Source organism: Siniperca chuatsi, linkage group LG3 (assembly GCF_020085105.1).
Source record: "Siniperca chuatsi isolate FFG_IHB_CAS linkage group LG3, ASM2008510v1, whole genome shotgun sequence".
In the NCBI taxonomy this organism is placed as follows: domain Eukaryota; kingdom Metazoa; phylum Chordata; class Actinopteri; order Centrarchiformes; family Sinipercidae; genus Siniperca; species Siniperca chuatsi.
The window spans coordinates 29,818,434-29,840,963 of NC_058044.1; the positions used below are offsets into that span (position 1 = coordinate 29,818,434).

Sequence of the window (22,530 nt, forward strand, 5' to 3'; positions counted from 1 at the left end):
CATCCATTAAACCAAGATCAGTTGGATGTTCAGATGTACATAGATGAGAAGAAAAGTCACGGACGTGTTTGTTAATATCCAAAGGGTCTGTTGGCGAGCCTGTCTCTGAGTTAATTTGGTCAATGACACGAGTGACAAATAAATGTCTCAGACTAAGTGTAAGAGCTCTGCCTGGCTTCTCTATTAAGCAACCGCTATGTGTTGTTTTTCAGAATTCACATTGATGACCAAACGGAGGAGGAGGGACACCGGTGTTTAACAGCCAAGTTACTCAATATGTGGCCCTTAAGTGAAATGCTGTTTTATGTGGAGTTTGCCTTGTGTGAATAAATGTGGTAAATGTACTGAAACACACAATGGATGTTTGTACACCAATTTATGTTTTTATAAATGATTTGATTGTATTTTTATATTTCTGAATCTCTACTGTGCTGAGTTGTCTGTGTGAAATCAGGGATCATGTATAGCTTTAATTTAGCTTCATTGATACACTGTATTAAGGGGTGTCATATCTTTTCTATTGTGGGGTTTAATGAGGAGGTGACTTTCTCTTACTTTTTCATGCTCGTGGGCATTTCCCAATCAGATCATGTTTCGTAATTCAAATTTTAAAAATAGAAGTAAGCTTTTTTTCCATAGCTTTTCATCACTGCCAGATAATTACAAGTGTATTACTAACTGGAATCACATCAAAGACAAAACACAACTGTAGTACAGAGGAAAATGTTTATTTACAGCAAAAATTTAAATCTACATTACACAGGGCAGCCATTCTAAAAACTAAACATTTTTTAAAAATGCATAATGATTTGATATGGATATCATTTTCAGTCAACATTCAGAATTTTTTTTGTAGAATCTCACTGACCAACAGAACAATACCTGCCAGGATTGATGTTGTAATTATATGTTTGTATGCTGCAAACCTCCAAAGAGTGAATACCTTACAGTACAGGTGCTGCAGTGTGGGTGATACGTTTTCATATAAATAGCTACTGAGAAAGTTTTGTAAAAAGGTGCACAGCACTCCTTCATTGCTTTTTTTTTTGTATATAACAGTTCAGTTATTAAATACCTTTGACTAACCGTATCTCACAATAGCCAATCATAAAGAAAATGAGATGATAAAATGAACCAATCAGAAATCAAGATGGCCTAAACCAGTCAGGTCCATTTTTTGAACACGTTTGTTTTTACAACCGCATCAATACATCAGCCTAAATAAAAAAAGCTGCTAAGAACTCGTGTTCTGTTTTTGTTTCTTTGAATACAGATGCAATAATTCTGAATTTGTAAATATGCTTCATACAGTCAGAACAGAACATTGAGTTGGTAAGCTGGCTTAAAACCTAAAGTTCGACCAAAATCTTTAAAGGCGGTCACATCAGGTACAGTATGTATATATATACACACACAGCTTTTCTGAAGAATTAAGGCTATTAGCTAACATGACGATGAAAACAGTATTATCATTTTAATACACAGAAGAAAGAAAAGCCATGCAGGCCTACCCATCATACACCTGGTAGCAAAATACCTTATGTTAGGAAACCCAAAGCAAATAAAAAGGACGCATCATCATCTGTAACTGCAGATTAGGTTATGTTTGTTTAAACTAGAGAACTGAGCGCCATTTGTAGTTTGAATCTGCTTAGTGAGTTTCATGACACTCAGTCCTTGGAAACTCTTAAAAATGTTAATTTCCAGAATTTATGGACAGCAATGAAAAATTGCATTCTTCATTTCATCCCTGAATAACACTCCTACAGGTACATAACATTTGCTTGACAATAATAAAGTGGTGTTATGTAAAACAGAAAAACCAGACCAACAGGTACACAAATGCTTGTTGCAGTCTTTGTTTCTGCCACCACAGTGATTTCCTTAGTGTCCAATTAACAGTGATCCTTCGTCTCTATATGTAAACACCATCTCCACACCTCCTCTAATGTATGCAGCAAAGAAACTAATTGTGCTTACTAATTTAGCTTGTTGCTAAATAGTACTCTCAAGTCGTGCTCGAGACAAGAAGGCATTCTGAAGAAAAACCCTGAAAGAAGGAATCGTTTCGGCTGGAAAAAGTTCTTAAAGCTTGCTTTGAAATCATGCATTAGACTGGTTATTTTAACCTCTTATGTATCACAACCTAAAAATCTAACACAGAGATATGTAATTAAAAAAAAAAAAATACCGTATTATCATTCCTTCAACAAGAGTGACATTAAAATGTGCTGTCTCCTTCATCAGAAATACATTCTATTTTATGATCAATTATTATAAAATGATAAGACTGCAATTTAATATTTAACCAAATTGAATCATGCTTTCTTTTCTTTAGTGCAAATGTCTAAATGAGAGAAAAATTGAGCAGCAAATAATTATCAGAAATTGCTCGGATTTAAAAGCCAAAAACATCAAATTCTACAGGCACTGGATTCTTTATAAAAACAATTCAATCACAAAAATAAGGTCGGACAGAGAGCTACTTCACTTAGTGGTTTTGAGCTGGAAATAATAACTCTCCTTCGAAATTACTGTAATAGGGTGAAAATATGACAAAATGAGCTAAATAAGGGTCTTGCAGAGCAGAGCTGCAGACTGAGGAACAAAGTCCAGAAACAGAATTGCTTCTTACACCCTCCAACAGCTTTCAGAGGCTGAGGGCAAGGCAGCACAGGCTCTGTCTTTACTGTCGCTGTACGTGCACTCATGTCCACGTGCACTGTGTGTAGGTCGACTGTGTACTGCGCATATGTACGTAGGTTTCTCCTAGAAACCGGTCGAGTGGACGCTGGGGATCGGGTAGAACTTGGAGATGCGGCTCTGGGTGGAGGGGTTAAGGCACTCCGACTCTCCGCTCATCTTGAAGAACACTTCCTGTTCCTGCAGCTTCCTGGCAAACTCTTCCTCCAGGGCCTGCAGGACACACGCAGAAACATGTTGGGTTGATATGATCATTTATCAAAATATTTGAGGAGCCTTTTTAATGGGATTTAGACTGGTTTAATGTGGTCCCCTTTATACCCGGTACCAGTATGTTGTCTATTAGCCTTCACCTGTGAGGAGTTGGACAAACACAGCCTGGTCACACCACTCCGGTCTCAGGAGGTTAAACCTCCATCTGATGCATTTGTGACACATGACTGCATGAGTGTAAAACCGTGTTTTGAGTTGGATTCTCCTAAATGCTGCGGCTGTGTCCAGTCAAGTTCATCATCTCCTTGGTCATAATTTGTGATGGGACGATAAACGATATTAACTGCATGCTCTATCATAATAAAAAACTGAAAACCAAAATCTGAGCAGTTACAGTATAGTTTGTGTTTTTTAAAAAACACTAGTGTCGCCAGTTACCTCTCCTTCATCTTTTAGGCAGTTTTCATTTGATTTTAGTGAAACCAAGATAATTCTGTGTAACAAGATCATTTTGGCCAAAATAATCAAAGTACAACATTTTATATTAGCTCATGCCTCATCTCAATATTAAGATGGCAATGTATTTGTGGCACATAGGATATTTAAGTGTGTACTGCCAATTTGTTTAAATGTGTTAGTAATGTATTCAGTTTGTATCGTATCGCAGAATAACACGATCAGATATTCACAGTATCTGAAACGGCGTTTATAACAAAGACAGGGAGGAATGTTTTGTGCTGCAGGTGTGACAGATTCTGCACCTTCTTCCTGGGCCGAAGTTTCTCCCTCCACTCCTTCAGCTCCAGGCTGTGCTCCTCGTCTAATTCCTTCAGTTTCTGGGTCTCATGTTCGATCAGCAGGTGGCACTTCTCGTTCTGAAACACACACAGGGAGGCAGTGTATAAAAATGGAGGGTTATTAATTGTTACTGCGTCTAAGGTTTTCTTTTTGGCTGGGATGGTGAAGTAAAACAAGACTGCATGTAAATAGCAGATAACGGTCCAGAAAACGCGTTTAAATGAACGAAGTTTTGATAAACGTTAGTGTTATTTTAAAGTGCGTACCTGCAGCTGCTGAAGCTCTCGGATGTTGGCGTCACACTGCAGCTGCAGGTCTCTCATCTGGTTTTCATGTTTCTGCTGCTGATGGAGCCTCTCGTTCTTCTGTCTCTTCTCTTCCTGGGCTGCAAACTGGAAAACAGAGACACGATTAGGCTTCACAGGTTGTTATTCTTTTAAGAAATTTGGGCTCACTGTGTTTTATTTTGCGTTTTCTATTGAATATAAGACAAAAGAAAAATGGTTAATTTAATTTCTAGCACATTTCATTCCATATTGCTTTTCACCTGCTTGACCTTCTCCCTCTCCTGCTCGGGGGTGATGGCAGCTCCAGTGATACGAAGGCTCTTCTTGAACATGGCCATGCGGGTCTTGGCCTCGCTGCGCTGAATCTTTGGCAGTCTGGCTCTCTCCTGTGTCTGCTTGTTCTTCATCTCCTCGATTAGACGCTGGTTGTAGCGCTGCATCTGCTCCATCTCCTGTACAGGGCACACACCAGCAGACACGGAACATGGAGGGAGCTTCCAGGGCAACTTTTTCACACTTTATTTTGTAATGCTGAAACACTTCATGAGAAATTTCTTGATCAAAGAAGAATCAACCATGTAAAAAAGCTACACTAAGGCTAAGTCCCTCATCCAGCCGGTACCTTCTCGTGTCTCTTCAGCAGCTGGTGTCTCTGCATGAAGTACTGGTCTTTGAGCTGCTGTTTGAACAGCTGGTGTTTCTCCTGCAGGTGACGCTCTTCCAGCTCCCACATGGCAGCCTCCCGTGCTGTTTGCAGACACAAGTGAACAAAGGACAAAGCTAAATGATTACACAGAAGAACCATTCACAGGCTTATTTAAGGGGCATATCAATATTCTTTATTACTAGATGGTATACAGTGGAAAAGTGCTAAAGTTACCTCATTAGAAGCAAATGGCTGAATGCTTGAGATACTTATGTCAGCTTGTAAGCTTTGAACTATCTCTCAATTTCTATTCCCAGTGAAAGCTCTTTACAAGTTCCTAAAGCACGCTTACAACCTCCCGTGAATTGGTTCAGTGAGCATTTCTGAGAAGCGTTGTTTGTGCAGCTCCTGAAACATGGGACAAGCATGGGATTAAGTCTCAGGCCGTGCTAACTGCTAACAGGCTGCAGTCGGTGATGGTTGGTCTGAGGGAATTTTAGGCTGCCTCCAAAGAGAGCTTGTTTACTGCTGATCTGACTCTCTATGAATGAGATTGTTATGTTCAACGCTGTAATATGCTGAGCGAGACGCAACAAGAGTACAAAAACAAAAACCTTCTGCTACCACAGGGACGGCTGTAGCTGAAGAGGTAGAGCGGCTCGCCCACTTCTGATGAGCAGTTGGCATGGCAACCTCTGCCATCAGAGTGTGTATGGGGTGAATGTTGACATGTAGTGTGAAGTGCTTTGAGTGGTCAGAAGACTAGACAATGTTTGTGTTAACCTGCCTGCAGTTAGAAATCAGAGGGGTTTATACAGAACAGTGGCAACAAGTAGAAGCCGTTTTTGGGGCTGCAAGCAACGATTGTTTTCATTATCGATACCTTTTATTTTTAATTAATCGATTGCTTGTTTTGTCCGACCATCGGTCTGAAACCCAAAGATATTAGGGAATGTTTGACATTTTTGCTTGAAAAACGACTTAAAAAGATAAATCAATTATCAAAATAGTTGCCGATTAATTTTCTGTTGATCGATTAACTGCCTAACTGTTTCAGTTCTAGTTGTTTTACTATGATTCCTGTCGTTGGCAAATTATTCAATTCTAATATTCTTATAATCACAGTATCATCATGTAGTAAACCCAGCCAGTCCTGCTCTTATTTTCTTGAACTGATGACACATTGCCAATCAAAAGATTTTTTAACACCAGATAATTCACGCATAATAGTTACAAAATAAGAAAATGACTGAAAATGAATAAAATGAAAAGGTGATGAAAAATAGATCCCTTGTTTGAGATTTAACCAAAAATGCAACACTAAGAAAAATGCTATGAAGCCATTTGGGGTATTAGAGTGGTATATAAAGTAGGGACACCTTCAACTGGAGAACCCAGGTTCTTATGTTGCAGAAGCTCACATCTGACATATCATCACCTCACAAAGTTGTTATGGTAAATGTGTTAGCAAACTCTTGCCTATTTACCCAGCAGACAAAGAGCAACATCAGCATTCATGTTGAGTCATTTTTCTCACCACCTGATGAATGAGTTTAATACTGTCTTTCCCTTTAGCCCCGTTTTTGGTCTCCACCAACTCCTGAGAAAAGTACCAGGTGCATTAGCTGCTAAATGTTGCCCTTTCTTCAACAGCTGCTCGATAACTCTGTCTGTCTGCTGTTTGGTGCTGGGCAGGTAGTGTACAGCTACAGCTGCATGCTGCAGGTGTTAACCAGGCTGATGAGAGTGGAGTTTGCGATGCCAGAAAACTAAAACAATGAGCTAAAAGAGGCTAAAAGGCTCTGTAGAGCTGAGGAGAACTGCGGTGATACATACAGTAGTAATTTGACTTACTGTTAATATAAAAATATTGATCAGTGCAGCTTTAAATGTCTTTGAATAAGACAGATTACCTACCCACTCTAAGGAACACTGTTCTGTAGCTAAGCCTTTCCAACTTGGACAAGGAGAACAGGCAATAAATTAACATCATTTTGACGCATTTATCTAGCTTTCATGGCTTATGCAGCATTCACGTCCATTTCCAAATTGTAAACTTTGTTCCACATCCAAGAATTACGACTAAGAATCTTGTATTTTTCTGAAAGCTCTGATATATCACTTATAAATTATTACTAAATCATACAGTGTCTGAAAAGCAACATGCATGGCTCACATCAGTCCATCAAACGAGGTAACTACACTCTCGAGTTATCCGAAGGCGTGAATGCTTCCAAGCTGTAACCATGGGAATACTTCCCGTTACGACCTTCCCTCTCACACGGCATGATCACAGCATTACCTGACCGACACTGGACTGTAAATAGAGCCAGTTATTATTTTTACCTCGGAGAAGCTGCTGCTTGTGGTTGAGGCAGTCTCTCTCAATAGTGGCGAGCTCATGTTTGTGTTGCTGGATAATCTTCTTCAGAGCGCTGTCCAGATCCTGCTGCTGCTTCTGAAGAAACTCTTGTTCCTGGACGAAGGAAGACAGAGATTATAAAATGACATGAGAAAACAGATCTGGGCCTTAACCTCCGAGTCTACAATACACAAAGAATCTGAGAAAGGAAACAAGAAAACCTCCATCCACAATAATCAATGCTAAATCTTAGACTAATTAGTGAGGCACTTCTACACTGACAGACAGAAAGCATCATCTAGTGCAACAATAACCTTTTTCAATACATTAAGTGGGATAGGTGAGGTTTTGAGTGTGTTTGCTAGCCTACAGGCTTTCTGCCAAGTTCACCTCAGGCTAAGCATGGCTTGAGCTGATGAACCAGACAGTTACAATTGGCAATACACACTGTTGCCCCTGCTTGTCAGTCACATTAATCTGGCCTGCTTGGCTCACCAAACGCAGAGGAACCTGACATTTTACACGCTCATGTAGTGCTCAATGATATACAGTAAACATTTTCAAGCTTTCTATTATTGCATGTCTCTAAATGTCTACAAATTTCCCCACAAATTCTAAACTAAGCACGTTCTTAGGGGAAAAGTAGAACAAACGGAACAACCTATAAAACCCGTTCATTACCTCCTCTGGCGGGGCTTGGATAATATCGTCTTTAATACGTTTTATGATAGCGTTTGTTACATGCTTTGGAGAAAGTCCCACTCCCTGTTTGCCCTGTGTCAGGGCAGCCATGAGCAATAGATGGAAATAAAATGAGACAACAGCTGTGGATAGATTAGCACTACGTGAGAAAATAAATAAGAAGTGGCAGCGCAGACTGATTTAGCCCCTGTGCAGCTAAACGGTGGTTATGTAAACACTTATAAGACAGATCAGAGATCTGTGTGTACGTGCCTAAGTATCAAAACAAACTACTATAGATAGGAACCAAAAAAATAAATATCCCAGGATATACATTATTTAATTAACGTTAAAAACAAAAAGGAGTGAGCTACGCGTTTCGCATTTTGCTTCATCAGATTCGCTCTGTCGACAGTCTGTGTTTTGCTCTGCACCAGTTGGCACCCAGGGGAGAAGCACTTTACTATAAATAGGAACTTTACAAGCTATCCCATCTACCCAAGGAACTAAATGTGGGCAAGGGAAGTGAAAGGAAATTAAACATGATGTGGACCACATGCTAACCTCTTTCTTGTGGTTTTTCAGCATGTTCTGGAACTTGGAGAGTTCTTTGTCCTGCTCGGCTTTGATGCGTTTGGCCTCGTCCCTAAGCCGGTTGGTGTGCTCCTGCTCCAGCCTCTCGATGGTCTGCTTCTGCTGCCGCTCCAGGTTCTCCACCTCTTGGTCGTACTGACGCTTCTTACTCTGGGGGACACAGAGAGCCACATCATATCAGTGAAATGAATTGTTGTGAAAGAGGAAGCAATTTTGTTCTTTCATTGTGTAAAATCTTAGAGGCATTTTGAAGAAGCTGTAGATGTGAAAGACGCTTGGAGGATGCCAAATAAACAAAGTCTAAGAATAAATCATTTTTCAAAATTTTTAAAATATGCACAACATTCCCAGAGGCCAGACAAAATACCACATTTTGAAATAACAAAACCACTATTAAAGAAGCAGCTACATGGGAGAGTCATACAAAACTGAGAGGCCATTAGCAGTATGAGTCACTCTTAAAAGAGATCTGACAATAACCTTCATTATGTAAGTTTTCAAAGGAATATGAGGCAGCCAACAGACCTCAAAAGAGGCCTAATAGGCTTTGCATGAATTGCTGATGAACACAAGGACTGTCATGAACCCTGCAAATTATTTAATGTGATGCAACGGATGGAAAATAGTAACATGTGCCAAACTGCATCAGTGAAGATGAACAGGTTCACTAACAGGGACATACAGAAAATGAACGGCTCAGTTGCTGGCGACAAGTTTGCCATTCACAAACTGCCTGCATCCAAGGCTACTTCACAAAGAACCACAAAATCTGGATCTCTGTGCAGTGGAAGAAAGTAACACTCAGATGAGTCATCGTCTCTTACACTTTTTCCAACATCTGGACGGGTTTACGTTTGTAGAAAGTCAAAGCAAACCTTTAACAACCACAGAATGAGTTTGTTTTTTTACACATCCATGTTTCTTCATTGTGTTCCCAAACCTTAAGGTGACAATGTTCTATTGCACAATAATGCAACTTCAAGAGCAGTTTTGTGGACCTCAGCATTAAGTGAAAAGCGCTGAATGACCTCCCAAAAACATTACATAACTGAGCGGTCATGGGAGGTGTTGGAATGCAGAGTGCCACACTTCCATTTTTACTGAAAAGTAAGCAAGCAATTCAGCGAGGTGCTCTGACAGCCTGTATTTCTTGTCAGATACCTATTACTCACATAACACATATTACAGATATTTCAGTTTTCTCCACCAATTGCTCTATTTTTGTTCAAATCTCCTATTTTTTGACTGTTCCTTCAAACCTTTTAGAGAGTGAATAAAAGACAAAAAATACTGTTACATTTCTTGCCAAGTTCAATTGAGGTCACTGACCAGTCCTGGAGATTTCAAGTGAATTTTCATTTTAAAGCAGTTGTTCCCAAAGTGGATGCAGTCAGTCAGGCTAAAACAAGAGTTTCCAGGTGCAAGGCAGTCAGAAATAGCAACTAACGGAACAAATGATGAAATGGTTATCACAGGTTGGTAAGAGATAGTTACAGTGTCATTTTTAGTTTAAAGGGCATGTGTGTGTCTCCGGGTGTGTGCGCTTGTACTTCTATCTTTGTGTTTCTATCTATGTTCTGTTTTAGACCTTAAGAGGTCAGTCCTCAGTTCTTCAAAGGGCGGTTTTCGGGTTGTAAGACTTAGTTTTAGGTTAGAATTAAGTTTAAGTGAATGTAAGGGTGTGGGTTGGGGTTACACCTGTAGTTGTGATGGTTAAGGTTAGGGCTAGGGAATGCATTATGTTATTGAGAGTCATGAAAACATTTAAGCAGGGATGCAACGGTTTCCTTCCCTGACATTTCTGAGTTGAGTGACTCACCGTGGTCTCCTGTTCAAAGCGCCGGTAGATCTGTTCTTTTTGCTGCTGCAGCTTGTTGCTGAGCTGCTGCTGGGCCCTCTGCTCCTCCTTCTGCAGGAGACGCAGCTCCCTTAGCTCCTGGCGTCTGGAAAGGTGGAGGAAGAGAGGCGAGATAGGCAGAGAAAAAAGAAAAACTATGTTAATTATGTGTCTTTTTCTGTGCATAAAGCAGGTCACAATGGTGAACACACATGGCCTCTAATTGAGTTCTGAAATGGTGATGTAAAGATTCTGCATTTAAGAGATTAACTTCAAACAGGAGTCAGGTTGTACACTAAGGTTCCTGGGCAATGCATTTACATAATATTTGCATAAAACTGATGCCCAGGGTGTATGCAAATGAAGGCAGGTGAATACCTCAGGAATCTCATCTCCTCGTTCTTGGTATCATTGTCAGTGATGATCTTTGATGTAGTTACGCTAACTTCCACTCCATCCACAATGAATTTGCGAGTCTTTTTCAACGTCTTCTTCTGACGCCTAGTGTCCTGGGAAAACAAGAAAGAAGGGTTTATAGATCTGTATCTGCTATGCGAATCTGTAATACACTTTCTGATATTTGAGTGTGTGGACTGTGTGGGTTACCTGTATGGAAACAGATCCACGCTCTTTTGTTTTGGACAGAAAGCTTGAGATAGACAGATTGAGGTCTACACTGCTGTTATCTGTGGCTGAGACACTGCCCGAGTCTGAATCTCTCTCTTTGTCATCCGTAGCTTTGTCTGGAACCGCCTTCTCATCTTCTGCATTTATTTTTTCCTTTTCAGTGGGTTCCTCGCCATTCTCCTCTTTTGGAAGAACTTTTTGTTGCTCTGGTAGTGTCAATGTCACCTTTAGATGTTTGTACTGGTCCTCTTCCTCCTCTGCTGGTGTGCTGGATTCCTCCACAGCAGTCATATTTTCCTCCTGAGGAGCCTCAGTGACCTCTGAACTCTCTGTGCTGGCCTGTGTATTGGCTAGAACCTCGGCTGTGTCCACTTCCTTTTCATCCTCAACGGCAATCTCCAGCTGCTGCATTTCCTTAGCAGGTGCCTCTGGTTCAGTCTCTGGTTGTGGGGAGGCAACATCTACTCCTGCTTCTGGGAGCTTTTCCTCCACTGGTTTCTGTTCTACCTCTCCATCCTCAACTGGAGTGTTTGAAGTCTCCTCCATGTGCTCCCCAGCTGCAGGCGCAGCGGGCTCCTCCACAAAGCTAGTGTCCACCACATGGTTGGCCACAGGGAGCTCAGTGGGTGTGGGCAACGGCAGAATTGGCTCAACCTTCTCAGGGACTGATTCCAAGATGGAGGGAGAGAGGGGGATCTTCTCATCCTCTGAGCTGGCAACGCTGACATCAGAGGGGGCGCGTTTGTGGCCCTGAAGAAGAAATAGAAGTGAGGAATGTTGGTTTCTCCAAAAGCCACAACACAATAGAGGTGGACTGATGTAATGACCATTCACTATAAGAGCTGAAACGATTCGTCGATTAATCCATTACTTGATCGACAAAAAATGAACTGATAATTGATAAATCATTTTAAGTCATTTTTCAAGCAAAATACAGATTTGCTTTTCTTGGTTTTCAATGTGGTAAACTGAATATCTTTGGGTCAACTTGCATTCTGGGTAATTGTAATGCACACATTGTATAGATCAAACAATTAACTGATTATTCAGGGAAACAATCTGCAAATGAATCAATAATGAAAATAACTGGTAAATGTAGTCCCAATCACAATATATAAAATACTAAAATGTTTATATTGCTGGATCACGAATGCAAACCTAAAGATTTTATTTTAAATTATCGATTAATCTGACGTTTATTTTCTCAATTGATTGATCGTTATTATAAAATGTCAGAAAATTGTGAAAAATGAAACTCACAATTACCCAGAGCCTAAGGTGACACATTCAAATTGCTTGTTTTATCTGACCAACAGTCCCAAACTAAAAGATATTTAGCTTACAGTGATATAAAACACAGCAAATCCTCCCATTTGAGAAGCTGGAAATAAGTAAAACTATTCACTGATTATTAAAATAGTTGCTGATTAATGTTACATTAATCAATAAAGTCATAAATATGAAGTATAGGCCAATGTGTGGCAGTTAGCAGAACAGGTGTAGGCATACTGTGCATCTGCAAATTCAGTGTGCCCTGTTTAATGAAAACAAAACTATAAAAATAAACATAACCAACTGCTAGCATTCTTCCTTCAACACTGCAATTTCCTCTAGCAAACCTTTTGCAAACTGATTTTTGTAAATGTTTACACACCAGATGTGCTTCTGTCTCTTCCTCCTCTTCTTCCTCTTTGTGCTCTTCAATCTCCTCGGTGACCTCAGCCTTCGCCTCAGCTATGAGCTCCCTCAGCGGCTTGTTGTCTGTCACACTGGACACAAATGAATGCTGTCAAAAAAACAACAACAAAAAAAAAAAAAAAAAACACGATTAGCAATCAAGATTTAATTGATATGTTAACACCCAGTGCATAGCATATGTTGTGGTAAACTCAACATTAAACAGTGCTTTAATAGAAACACTTCAATATAGTTGGCAGCAAAGACTTGACACCCCACCAACAACTAATCCAATAGATTTTGAGATATAAATTGCTCACAGTATAACAGACTATTAAGCCTATATAAGACACAACAAAGTGCATCCAAAAAACACACATTAAACAATACTGGAAAAATATTTAACACTTTTCTTCCTCCTTCATTCTGTTACTCTGTCTCCCTCTGGAATTTTCACAATAGTGTGACTTCACAATAAACAAATAAATAAATTGATCAGTAAACTTCTTTAATGCAAACCAAGGTAAGACTACACCCACTGCATCTACATCTCTTGACAACGTCCTCACCTTCTTCGGCTTAGAAACATGCTGCACATATTCTATCGCTGGCCTGAGAATATGCAGCTTCTTCGATATCAAAACCTTCATTGGCGGTAGACCGCTATTTTGTATTTTCAAGCCCATTGAGTCTTCCTCTGAGAACAATCCTTTAGCTGCAGCGCTGTACAGTATTTGCTGTGTGTGTGTGTGTGTGTGTGTATGAATGTGTCCTTCCTGCCTCTCTGTAAGTAAGTGGCTCTGACTTGGCAAGCACCTTAAACCCTATGGAAAAAGAAAAGCCTGCACCGCTGACGTCAGCTCAGGCACAAAGGGATGAGTGTCAGTCCTGCCAGGACACACGGTTCAGTACCTGACACAGACCTGACACCAAGCAGGTAAACAGATGTCGTCTAGGACTCCGCTGCTTACACTCTGAATGGCAGATGGTACATGGGTATGGGATGGGGAATGAGGATTATCACTTGATTTAAGTGGCCTGGTACGGGCCTGGGGGAACTGATAGATAGTGAAATAGGGGTTCAGAACTTGAGTGAAAAACTTGTGTAAATGTTCAAGAGAAAGGTACCTGTAGCAGTTGCGTCGGATTCCATCTGTTGTCCACATGCTTGTCTAGACACCGCTTTAAGAAATCACTGAATTCTGGGGACCTTAAAGGGTGGAAGTGGTAAAAAAACTGACTTGAATATGGTCTTGTACAATAAAAAAAAAAAGTATTGTTCTTCTACCTCAAGGATCTCTGCGTGGTGTAAAGTGTCATGAAAACTACTTCTCCCTCGTTCCCAACAGGACGACAGAGCTATACGCTGTGACTCACCAGCGTGACGGCTGCATCAGGGTAGGAGGATCTGACTTGGCTATTTTCAGCAGGACTCTCATGGGGTTCATCTCGTGATTGGGTGGCTCAATCTGTGCCAGCTCAATCAAGGTGACCCCAAGGGACCAGATATCAGCCTTGTAGTCATATGGACGATCCTTCGACGTCTCGCACATCACCACCTCTGGAGCCATCCTGGAAAGAAAGAACAGGAAGTCATTGAAAGGAGATGTGAAGTTCATGGTTGGAAGAAAGGCAAAAATGCCAAACTGATGGTGAGCAATAGTGTACTTTTTTTCCTTTTCAATTTTCTGTCAAGGAAATGGACAAAAAAGGGGTTTTATTGACTATGAAAACATTTTTTGTTTTATGTTCCACTCACCAGTAAGGCGTTCCAATGAAAGAGTCTCTCCTCTGGAGCGTTTTGGTGTTTTTGGCAGATACACCAAAGTCAGCTGAAAAACACGTGATTCAAGATAGAGAAAGAAATTAGCCAGAGGAAGAACACGGTCATCATTTATTTTCCAAATGTAGCCACACAAACCAAACAAGTACAAAATGAAGAACTGTACCCTTGAGCGGCACAATTGCTAATCTCATTAGTGCATGAAATGAACACAAAATAACACAGCCCAAAAAACAAATACGTTATAGCATATGTTATAACACTCACATTTGCATGATGACATCAGGCCTTGTTTGTATCGTGTGTGTGAGCGTGTGTGTGTGTGTGTGTGTGTGTAACGGCTCATCTTTGTCCCAGCAGGCAGATGCACAGGCACCTCTGTGTGTGTTATGTCACTGGACAAAATGCTTGTTGTGTGTTATTTCACTTGTTCCATCCACCAGCAGTGACTCATACCCCTCTAAGTAAGCTGCATTACTGCATCTGCTGTGGATCCATGTTTGTGTACACACTGAGCAGCAGGTCCAAACAATTGCATAAAGCTCACTAATTCATGTCACCATGTCTGCAATGATAATACAACAGTTAAGTAAGTTGTGGAACTGTAGTTTATCCTCTAAATGAAAGTAAGACAAAGAATAGTAATAGGAGTGACAAAATCCCTTAATATTAACTTTTTCATGATGCATCAATGTTGCTTTGACAGTACTAAGGCTCAGAATGTCCCATCAACATGGTTCTTATATACTCTTTCCTCTATCCATACATATATAGATATGTGCCCTGTGTTAAAAACCTGTGGACATATAGACAAAAAAACAACAATTTGTCAATCCTGATGACTGTTTTTAAAATAGTTTATTGCATTTTTATTTAATATTTGATTATTTATTATTACTGGTAGGAATAATGGCAAAAACTACAAAAATAAAACCCTAGTTGTAACAAACTGAAAATGTCAAGTAAATATGGCAGCTTTTGTGTCAGTTTTCTGTGTCATTCTGGAAATCTTGTGTAGTAGGAACAAGAGCAGCACAACTCTGGGAAAAGCATACAAAAAGTCACAACATTCTTTCTTATGACTGTTTTACGTGCATAGAGTGTAATGTCATGAAAAGGATCATGTGAATTTTTAAGTTTATTGCATTAAACGAGCAAAAAGAATTTGTGTGGTAAACTTCAAAGAGGTAAAGTTGTTTTACCTCGACTCGACACAGTTTTTCTGTTAGAGAGACCTGTGAGACCCGCTGAGATAACTGAACCTAACAATGTATTTGGGCTGCATGTATGAATGCGGCTATAAATAATGGATGGTATCACTGTACAGTACATTCCTGTGCCATTTCCAACAGTTAAATCATGAAGAAACACGAGATAAATACACGGAGACTGTAGCTAAGGGCAAACAGTCTACATTGCTAGACTGTGAACTCATTTATGATTTTTCCTTCCTTTCTTTTAGAAAAGTAAAGAAATTGCATAACTGAACAAGGGAAAGTGTACTTGTAAGGCAAGACAGTTCTCCCTAGCTCTTAACTTTCTCCTATACCATATATGAATTACATAGATTACAGTTTTCTCCACTCATCCTACAACAATACACATTTAAGCATCTATGGATTTTAATTTTTCCTGGTACCACGATGTTTCCAGTATTATGTCTTAGTTGAAATTAAGAATTGAAACCTCTCCTCTAGTCTGGGTGCCTTATCTAAAAATGTTTAAAAAAAAGAGGCCCACAATCTAGGTGTTATTTTTGACTCAGAGTTGAGTCTTCTTTAGACCCACTTTCATCTTATGGCTTTTTCTTAACTGATGCTATTTGTTGTAACTATTGAAATGATTTTATATGTTATGTTTTGGATGTTATTTAGTTTTATTATTGTTTTTATTGTAAATCACTTTGTATCTTGTTTTTGAAAGGTGCTATATAAATAAAGTTATTATTATGGATTGAGGGTCGTAATCATGTAAATTGTGGGTATTACAGGAGACAGGTTGAGACGGGGTCTGTAGCTACCTTGATGTACTTTTTGGTGTTAACAGCTAGATTTGACTTTGCCCTTACCTAGCTTGACGTCACCGTCCAGTGTGAGGAGGATGTTGCCAGCCTTCAGGTCTCTGTGGATGATGTTGTTGTCGTGGAGGTAGACGAGGGCCTGCAGAGTCTGCTTACATACCACCCTGATCTGAGGCTCTGTAAGGGGTCTCTCCAGTTCTGCAGAGGGACGAGGGTCACACAAACACATGCTTAACATTCCTGACCGTGGAATACACTAATCCAACCTAATCATAAATGGCAATAAGGGTTAAGCTACATTTAGTGTATTGATGGATGAAGCATGTGATATGTGGGTGGTCTACAGAAAACCTGTCCTTTCACTTTGCTGTTTAGTGCTGCTTTCTGAACAGTTTCCTTTTTGGCATTATAACATGTATGCAAAGTGAAAAGGCTGACTCACCTAGCATGACAGCATCCACAGCCCCTCCTGCACAGAACTCAATGAGGATCTGCCAGCGAGGAGAAAAAGGAACACGGAGTCAAAGTGTTTTTCAACAACATTTGCAATACAGGTATTTGTTTACGTAAAACAGCGCGCACCACACTAGTGGTCAGCAATGAGCTGTGCTACAAAATTCATTTCAAACAGAGATGAGTGCAGGCCATTTATGAGGCAGTAATGCTCTGGTAGAACCCAGTGACCTCTCAAATCTATTGTGATGGTCTGGAAGGTTCTAAAGCTCAGAGAGAAATGCTTGCCTCCGTGTATTTATTCTGCTGCAATATACATACAAAACTCAAAAAGGCACTCATCATCATCATCATCATGTACCCCAACTACTTACTTGGCTAGGCAATTTGAGAACGAACCTCCACCCAGCCTGCGTGAATGAAACACTCTGAGCCCTTAAAGGCATTTAGGAGCTTTCAGTATGAGTGTTGATGTAAGAGGATTGGCCCAGTTGCGGCCACATTGTGGAAAAGGTTTAACACAGCTGCTAGTTAGCTAGCTAGCTATATTGCCAGACCGTAGGCCTGTAAATAGGATTAAAGTTTCTATGGACACAGCACCTCAGGCAGGCGTGAGTATGAATATGGCAGTAGGTAAGGTAAAGCATCTGGAGCAGAGTGTCTTTATTAAGCTTAGACACAAGGCTAGCCTTATAGCGCAATGCTAACTCACTCCTCTACACTTGGCCAAATGTCACACGTTAAGGAAGAGGAAGTAAAGCTGCAATTCTGCAATTATTTAACCATTGAGAAACTAATTGTGGTTGATACGTTGGTTAAGACCCTAGCTTTTGTTACAGGGTCAGCCTGCATTTTAAATAGCAAGTGATAAAATCTATTTTGAGAACCTATTTCCTAAAAGAGACTAGCTCTAACTTTTCACCAAGGTTCAAATGGCATTCCATTATTCAGTTGAGCTTTTCAAGACTGTTCTACTTACAACAACAAAGCCCTTACAAGACATACAATGCCTCAAGTCTCAGAACAGTCTTGGCTATTCAACACGCACACCATTCTATGTTTCTCTGTAGGCGTGCTGTTGTTTTAGTGGCTCTGCTGTTGTACAATGGCCCCCACAGTGGTTTTTCAGAGTGGCAGCAGGCAGAGAGGAACCATGGGCCAGGGCTGTGGCTTCCTCTCTCACTTGTTTATTTGACACACACACACAAATACATGGAGAAGTACGCACCCACATATTTTCTAATCCATTCATGTGGCACAAAGAGGGAGGATGTGAGACTGTATATGATCTCACCTACATGTTTTAAGGCCTAAAAGGATGAAAATATCAGCAACATCACGGCCTAAAGCCTAGAAACTGTTGCTGTGCAACTGAAGTTGTCACATGACACAGCAAAAGGAAAACAAAGGTTAACGGGTGACATAATTTTGTATGCAGTTCCAGACCCTCCTGGGATTATGTGGAATAAGGCCTTTCATCTCCAGGAAGAAATGTCCTGGACACTCTCTCTTCCTTGCACAAACAGGTGCCACACAGGCCAGGATAAAAATCAGACAGACAACCTCCATCGGGCTATGGCCATTGTTCGGAGCACAATGGCGAGGAAAAGGGCAGAGCGCTCAATGAAATGCACTGAAATTAAATACTTAGGTAATCATGGGAGTTTATAATGACCTGACTGTCTTTTTAGATGCTTGTGTATTGACTCACACTTCCGATCGTGTACCATGGCTTGACTCATGTGCACATGCCCCATTTCTGAATCTGTCCTTCATCTATGTATTTTAGCCGTTTTTGAGTATGATTTTTTAAAAGACATTTCAGGCTTTGGCATCAAGTGGAAAGATGTAGTTTGCGACGGTGGATGTGTTACTTGCTTAGCATGGTTAGATATTCTATAGAGTGTGTGAATGATAGGAAAGATAAACCCCCGAATTACTGGGTTGGACTAACCTGTAATCTACCTCAGACTCTGAGTTCCTCACACACACTGATTATTTATGAACACTTCCCTTGCGTTTAGCCCTTGGGTATAAGCCATATCTACTGACACAGGTTTGCTCCAGGGCCAAGGTAAAAGGCACTAAGGCACTGCACCACGACTAATCAGTTTTCACTGGAGCCCAACACTGATGCTCCAATGGTGTGAAATACACCTAAAGTTCAGGCTTTGTGTTGCAAGCCATAGACAAACTTGTGGTAGTTTTCAAAGATAAAAGATTACCAAAAATACATGTTCTGTTTGAAATAAGTGGCTACAGTAAAAAACAAAGCCATTTAAAAATGAGCTCATGTCAAAAGCAGATGGATTATAAACTGGTATGATGATTAACAGCTCTAAAAGCTGCTTGTTTCTGCTGCTCTGTGAACTTTAGCCTCAATTTTGATAAGAATACTATAGTAGGAAAGGAACTTGATTATACTGCAAAAATATTGCAGTAACAGTATTCAGGTTAAAGGCATAGATACAATTGTGATCATCATAAAACCTGAAATACAGAGCTCACCAAAAAGACTCAATGAAACAGTATTTCTTCTGTGATTTTATAGAGCATATTTACATTGGGGGGAAATTTACTTTTACTACACTGCAGAATTATTTCCTGAGTGTAATATGTATATAACTGTATATATTGTTTTTTTTATTTTACATGTTACCCTATTTGAATATAAATTTAATAATCTGTTATGTTATATGTGTGTAGCATGAAGGGACTACAAACTCATTTCGTTGTGCAACCTTGTGTTGTAAAATGATAAATAAATGACCTTGTACATTTACTCTTAGTTTTGGCAAAGTCTTAGGCTGCACAAGCTGCACTGCTAAAAAACATTTATTGTATACTCCATCATGATATCAAGATTGGTCTAATTTGTGTTTCTGCTAATTCAAGCTGCTGTATTAGTCCACATTTTCCCCTGCTTGAGTAACATGGAGGAAACACTGATGACAATGTCACTCCAGAGAGCTCCTCCCTCTACTCACCCAGAGTTTGCTCTCATAATAGAAAGCGTCGAGGAGTTTGACAATGTTTTGGTGGTCGCAGGAGGCCAGGATGTCAATCTCCACCATGTAGTCCTCCAGTTCCTCCTCGGTTTTTGTGTCAATAACTTTGGCTGCAGCTAGGATGCCCGTCTGTTTGTTTTGAGCCTGTAGGATGAGAATGTCATTATACTGTTGTATGGCCAAATGACTCATGCATTTATTCACAGTCTAAAGTCTTGCTTGTCTTGTACTCCGATCTAGTTCAGAACATTTCTGTTTATTCTCATTTTACTGCTCTAGATGAATCCTAAAGACTCATAGAAGGCCAAACCTGGTTTATGTTGAACATTAAATTGTCTTGACCTCAGAACTGCAATAAACACCTCACACAGTTATTAAGAGCATCGAAAAACAACAAATAAACCCTCTCTGCTTTGCTGTACGTCTGAGTAAGTCAGCAGAACATGAGACATGTCTTGTTAAAGTGGAAATTTCTCCTGTTTGTTTTGGCTTCACTGCAGGCAGGATGTGCTCAATGAAGTCGACACTGTGATATGGGATGCAGCCACTTCCTGGTGACCTGCCCGTGTTCCGTGGTCAGCCATACAGCATTTAAAAAAATATAAATCCCCATAATCTACTCCTCAGTACTAACGCAGACAGCTTGTATTTCAATAGAGTGTGGACTATCCCGTTGATGCATCAGTGCAGTGGACATAACAACTGGTATGGCCCAAAGCCCAGACATATAAACATAACACTGCAATTTACTATTTGCAGATCTCCTTCAGCTTTACTCTGGAATAATGATGATTAAGGATCTGTTTTGGTACTTTTTCCTTTCTTGAACAGTAGGTCTAGTTCACTGTGAACCTTGCTGTTGGAATGCTGGGAAATTGGCAACTTGTGACAAAATCATTGTACAAGAAGATTAGGCTTAATTAAAGTAGATACAAAGTAACTCCAGCATGAAGTCTCGGTTAAGTCCAACTATTTCAAAGTGTCCAAAAATAGCATTTGGCAACAAAGAACAAAACAGAACATGTAAACTGCATTCATACGCCACAGACTTCCTGGTATTAGACTTGGTAGAGCCCTCCTGTGTGATAAAATTTACTGTCACTCATGCAAATGAAGCTTCTGGCTCCAGCTACGCATGAGGTTCAAACCAAACAATTGCACCATTAAAATTATAACAAGGGGGTTGCTTTGACACTGGGTCAGCTTTCTGGAAATGTAAAGGGGGAATTATTTTGTTTGTTGGTTCAAAAAACAGATAAAAGTACATTTTGCTCCTGCTTGGAGTGTAAATGTCAGGTCAGACAAGTCTAGCCATAGCTTATATCTGTATGTATATGACCAAGATAATGGTAACTTTGATCAATTGTCAGCTTTGCTTGCAAATGAGACCAGTTAGTGAGGAAGTCAGTTTCCAGCAATGAGTGGATCTGATGACATTTTAATGTCTGTCACATGTAAACAAACACCACCTCTGTCACAGGGCTGGTGTATTGGTTTGAGGATGGTGGGTGGGTCAATGCAAGGCAAGACTGAGGTGAAACTGTTGGCACGTTGTGTCGGGCTTCAAACATTGTTGGGTATGGAGAGGTTACAAAAGACTCAAGTTTTGGCCCATTTTATGAAAACTCAAGTTAGCCAAAATGCAGCTCTGAAGGAGACATTAGTTACCTACCTTAAACACTTTTCCAAAGGCTCCATCTCCCAATTCACCGATTATGTCCCATATTTCCTCTGGATTTTCATCTCTGCGGACGTGTTCGTACTGTTTCTTCTTCTTCTCAGCTCCCAATTTAAATATTTTACGGAAATTAAAAAATGACATACTGAATCCTGGGTCATTCAATTGGAAAGTTGACAATGGAATTAACCTTTAAAACGCCAAATAAGAGTCGCTTTCCTTGAACAGTTTACTTTAGCATAAGTCTTTGGAGTAACATGTGTGCCCCATTAGCTAACGTTAACTTATAACGTTAAATATCCGCTTGGTCAACACAGTGTGTAGCTTTTGAAACGTTAATAGTTAGGCTCAAAACCTAGCTTAGCCTTTGACACTGTTTTGGCCAGTCCAGGGTCATTGTTAACTCCTAAAATAATAAGTAAAGGTTAACCTAGACGTGTCCTAGCATCTGAAATCCGTCTAAACAAGACTTTATTTAAATATAAAGTAGTACGGGAAGCTCGTCGTTGTTCCAACTCCTGACGACCCACTGGTCCGACAACAACCCTGTGGGTCTTTTTCTCACCCAAAAGAAAAAAAGATGAAGCGTCCTTCCAAATAGTTGTATGCCAAAGAATAATGCATTAGTTTCCTTGAGGTTAAAAATGGGCACAGTTGGTCCGTACATTAACATTCGCTAAACCGGTAAAAAACAGTCATCTTTCCCACAGGTCTGGGACGGGTTTAGTAATCTAGCGGATTTAGTGTCTGTGCGCGTTCACGAGTGCGCGCGGCTGTGGTTCTTTCTCTTCGTGCTCCGCGTGTTTGACAGTTGGCGGGGTAATTTCAGTCTTCTGCTGCCCTCGTCTGTACCGGAGACTAAGCACAACTGAAATGGGGGATGTTTAAACTATTCACGACGATACTGCAGCTAATTTTCATTAAGAAAAATAATTAGTCTGCGGTGTACTACTTGTTCTTTGTAGTGTTACTGCATCCATCGGCCGCCATTGCATCAATAAACACTACAGTCAGGTTTCTTTGTGTTAATAAAACTACATGTCCCAAACACCATTGCGAAACATGAACGCGCCGCGCCGTACAGTAAAATACTTCTGATACAATGCTTCTGATACAACGTTTTTATATAAAAATAATTTATTGCTATTCTGCAACTGGAACCT

General features: G+C 40.2%; 2 protein-coding genes across 5 annotated transcripts in view; one reads left to right on the forward strand and one right to left on the reverse strand.

Moving 5' to 3' along the window:
* The window catches only part of LOC122873911 (collagen alpha-1(XVII) chain-like), a 26,028-nt gene extending 24,787 nt beyond the window's left edge, over positions 1-1,241 (forward strand). For all 4 annotated transcript variants that reach the window (XM_044191245.1, XM_044191243.1, XM_044191242.1 and 1 more), the window contains one exon: positions 213-1,241. In XM_044191245.1, the coding sequence (XP_044047180.1) occupies positions 213-259 (47 nt within the window). In that variant the 3' untranslated portion in view covers positions 260-1,241. The remainder of the gene's footprint in view (positions 1-212) is intronic.
* On the reverse strand, positions 713-22,346 carry slkb (STE20-like kinase b). Its single transcript, XM_044191253.1, has 18 exons — positions 21,362-22,346; positions 19,669-19,833; positions 16,671-16,719; positions 16,277-16,426; positions 14,185-14,257; positions 13,803-13,997; positions 13,554-13,635; positions 12,403-12,534; positions 10,728-11,498; positions 10,500-10,630; positions 10,104-10,227; positions 8,255-8,434; positions 6,994-7,123; positions 4,624-4,748; positions 4,262-4,453; positions 3,981-4,106; positions 3,678-3,791; positions 713-2,916 (listed from the first exon to the last, which is right to left on the reverse strand). The coding sequence occupies exons 1-18, from the start codon at positions 21,509-21,511 to the stop codon at positions 2,770-2,772; spliced, it is 3,036 nt and encodes a 1,011-aa protein (XP_044047188.1). The 5' UTR covers positions 21,512-22,346; the 3' UTR covers positions 713-2,769.
* Positions 22,347-22,530: the final 184 nt, after the last annotated feature.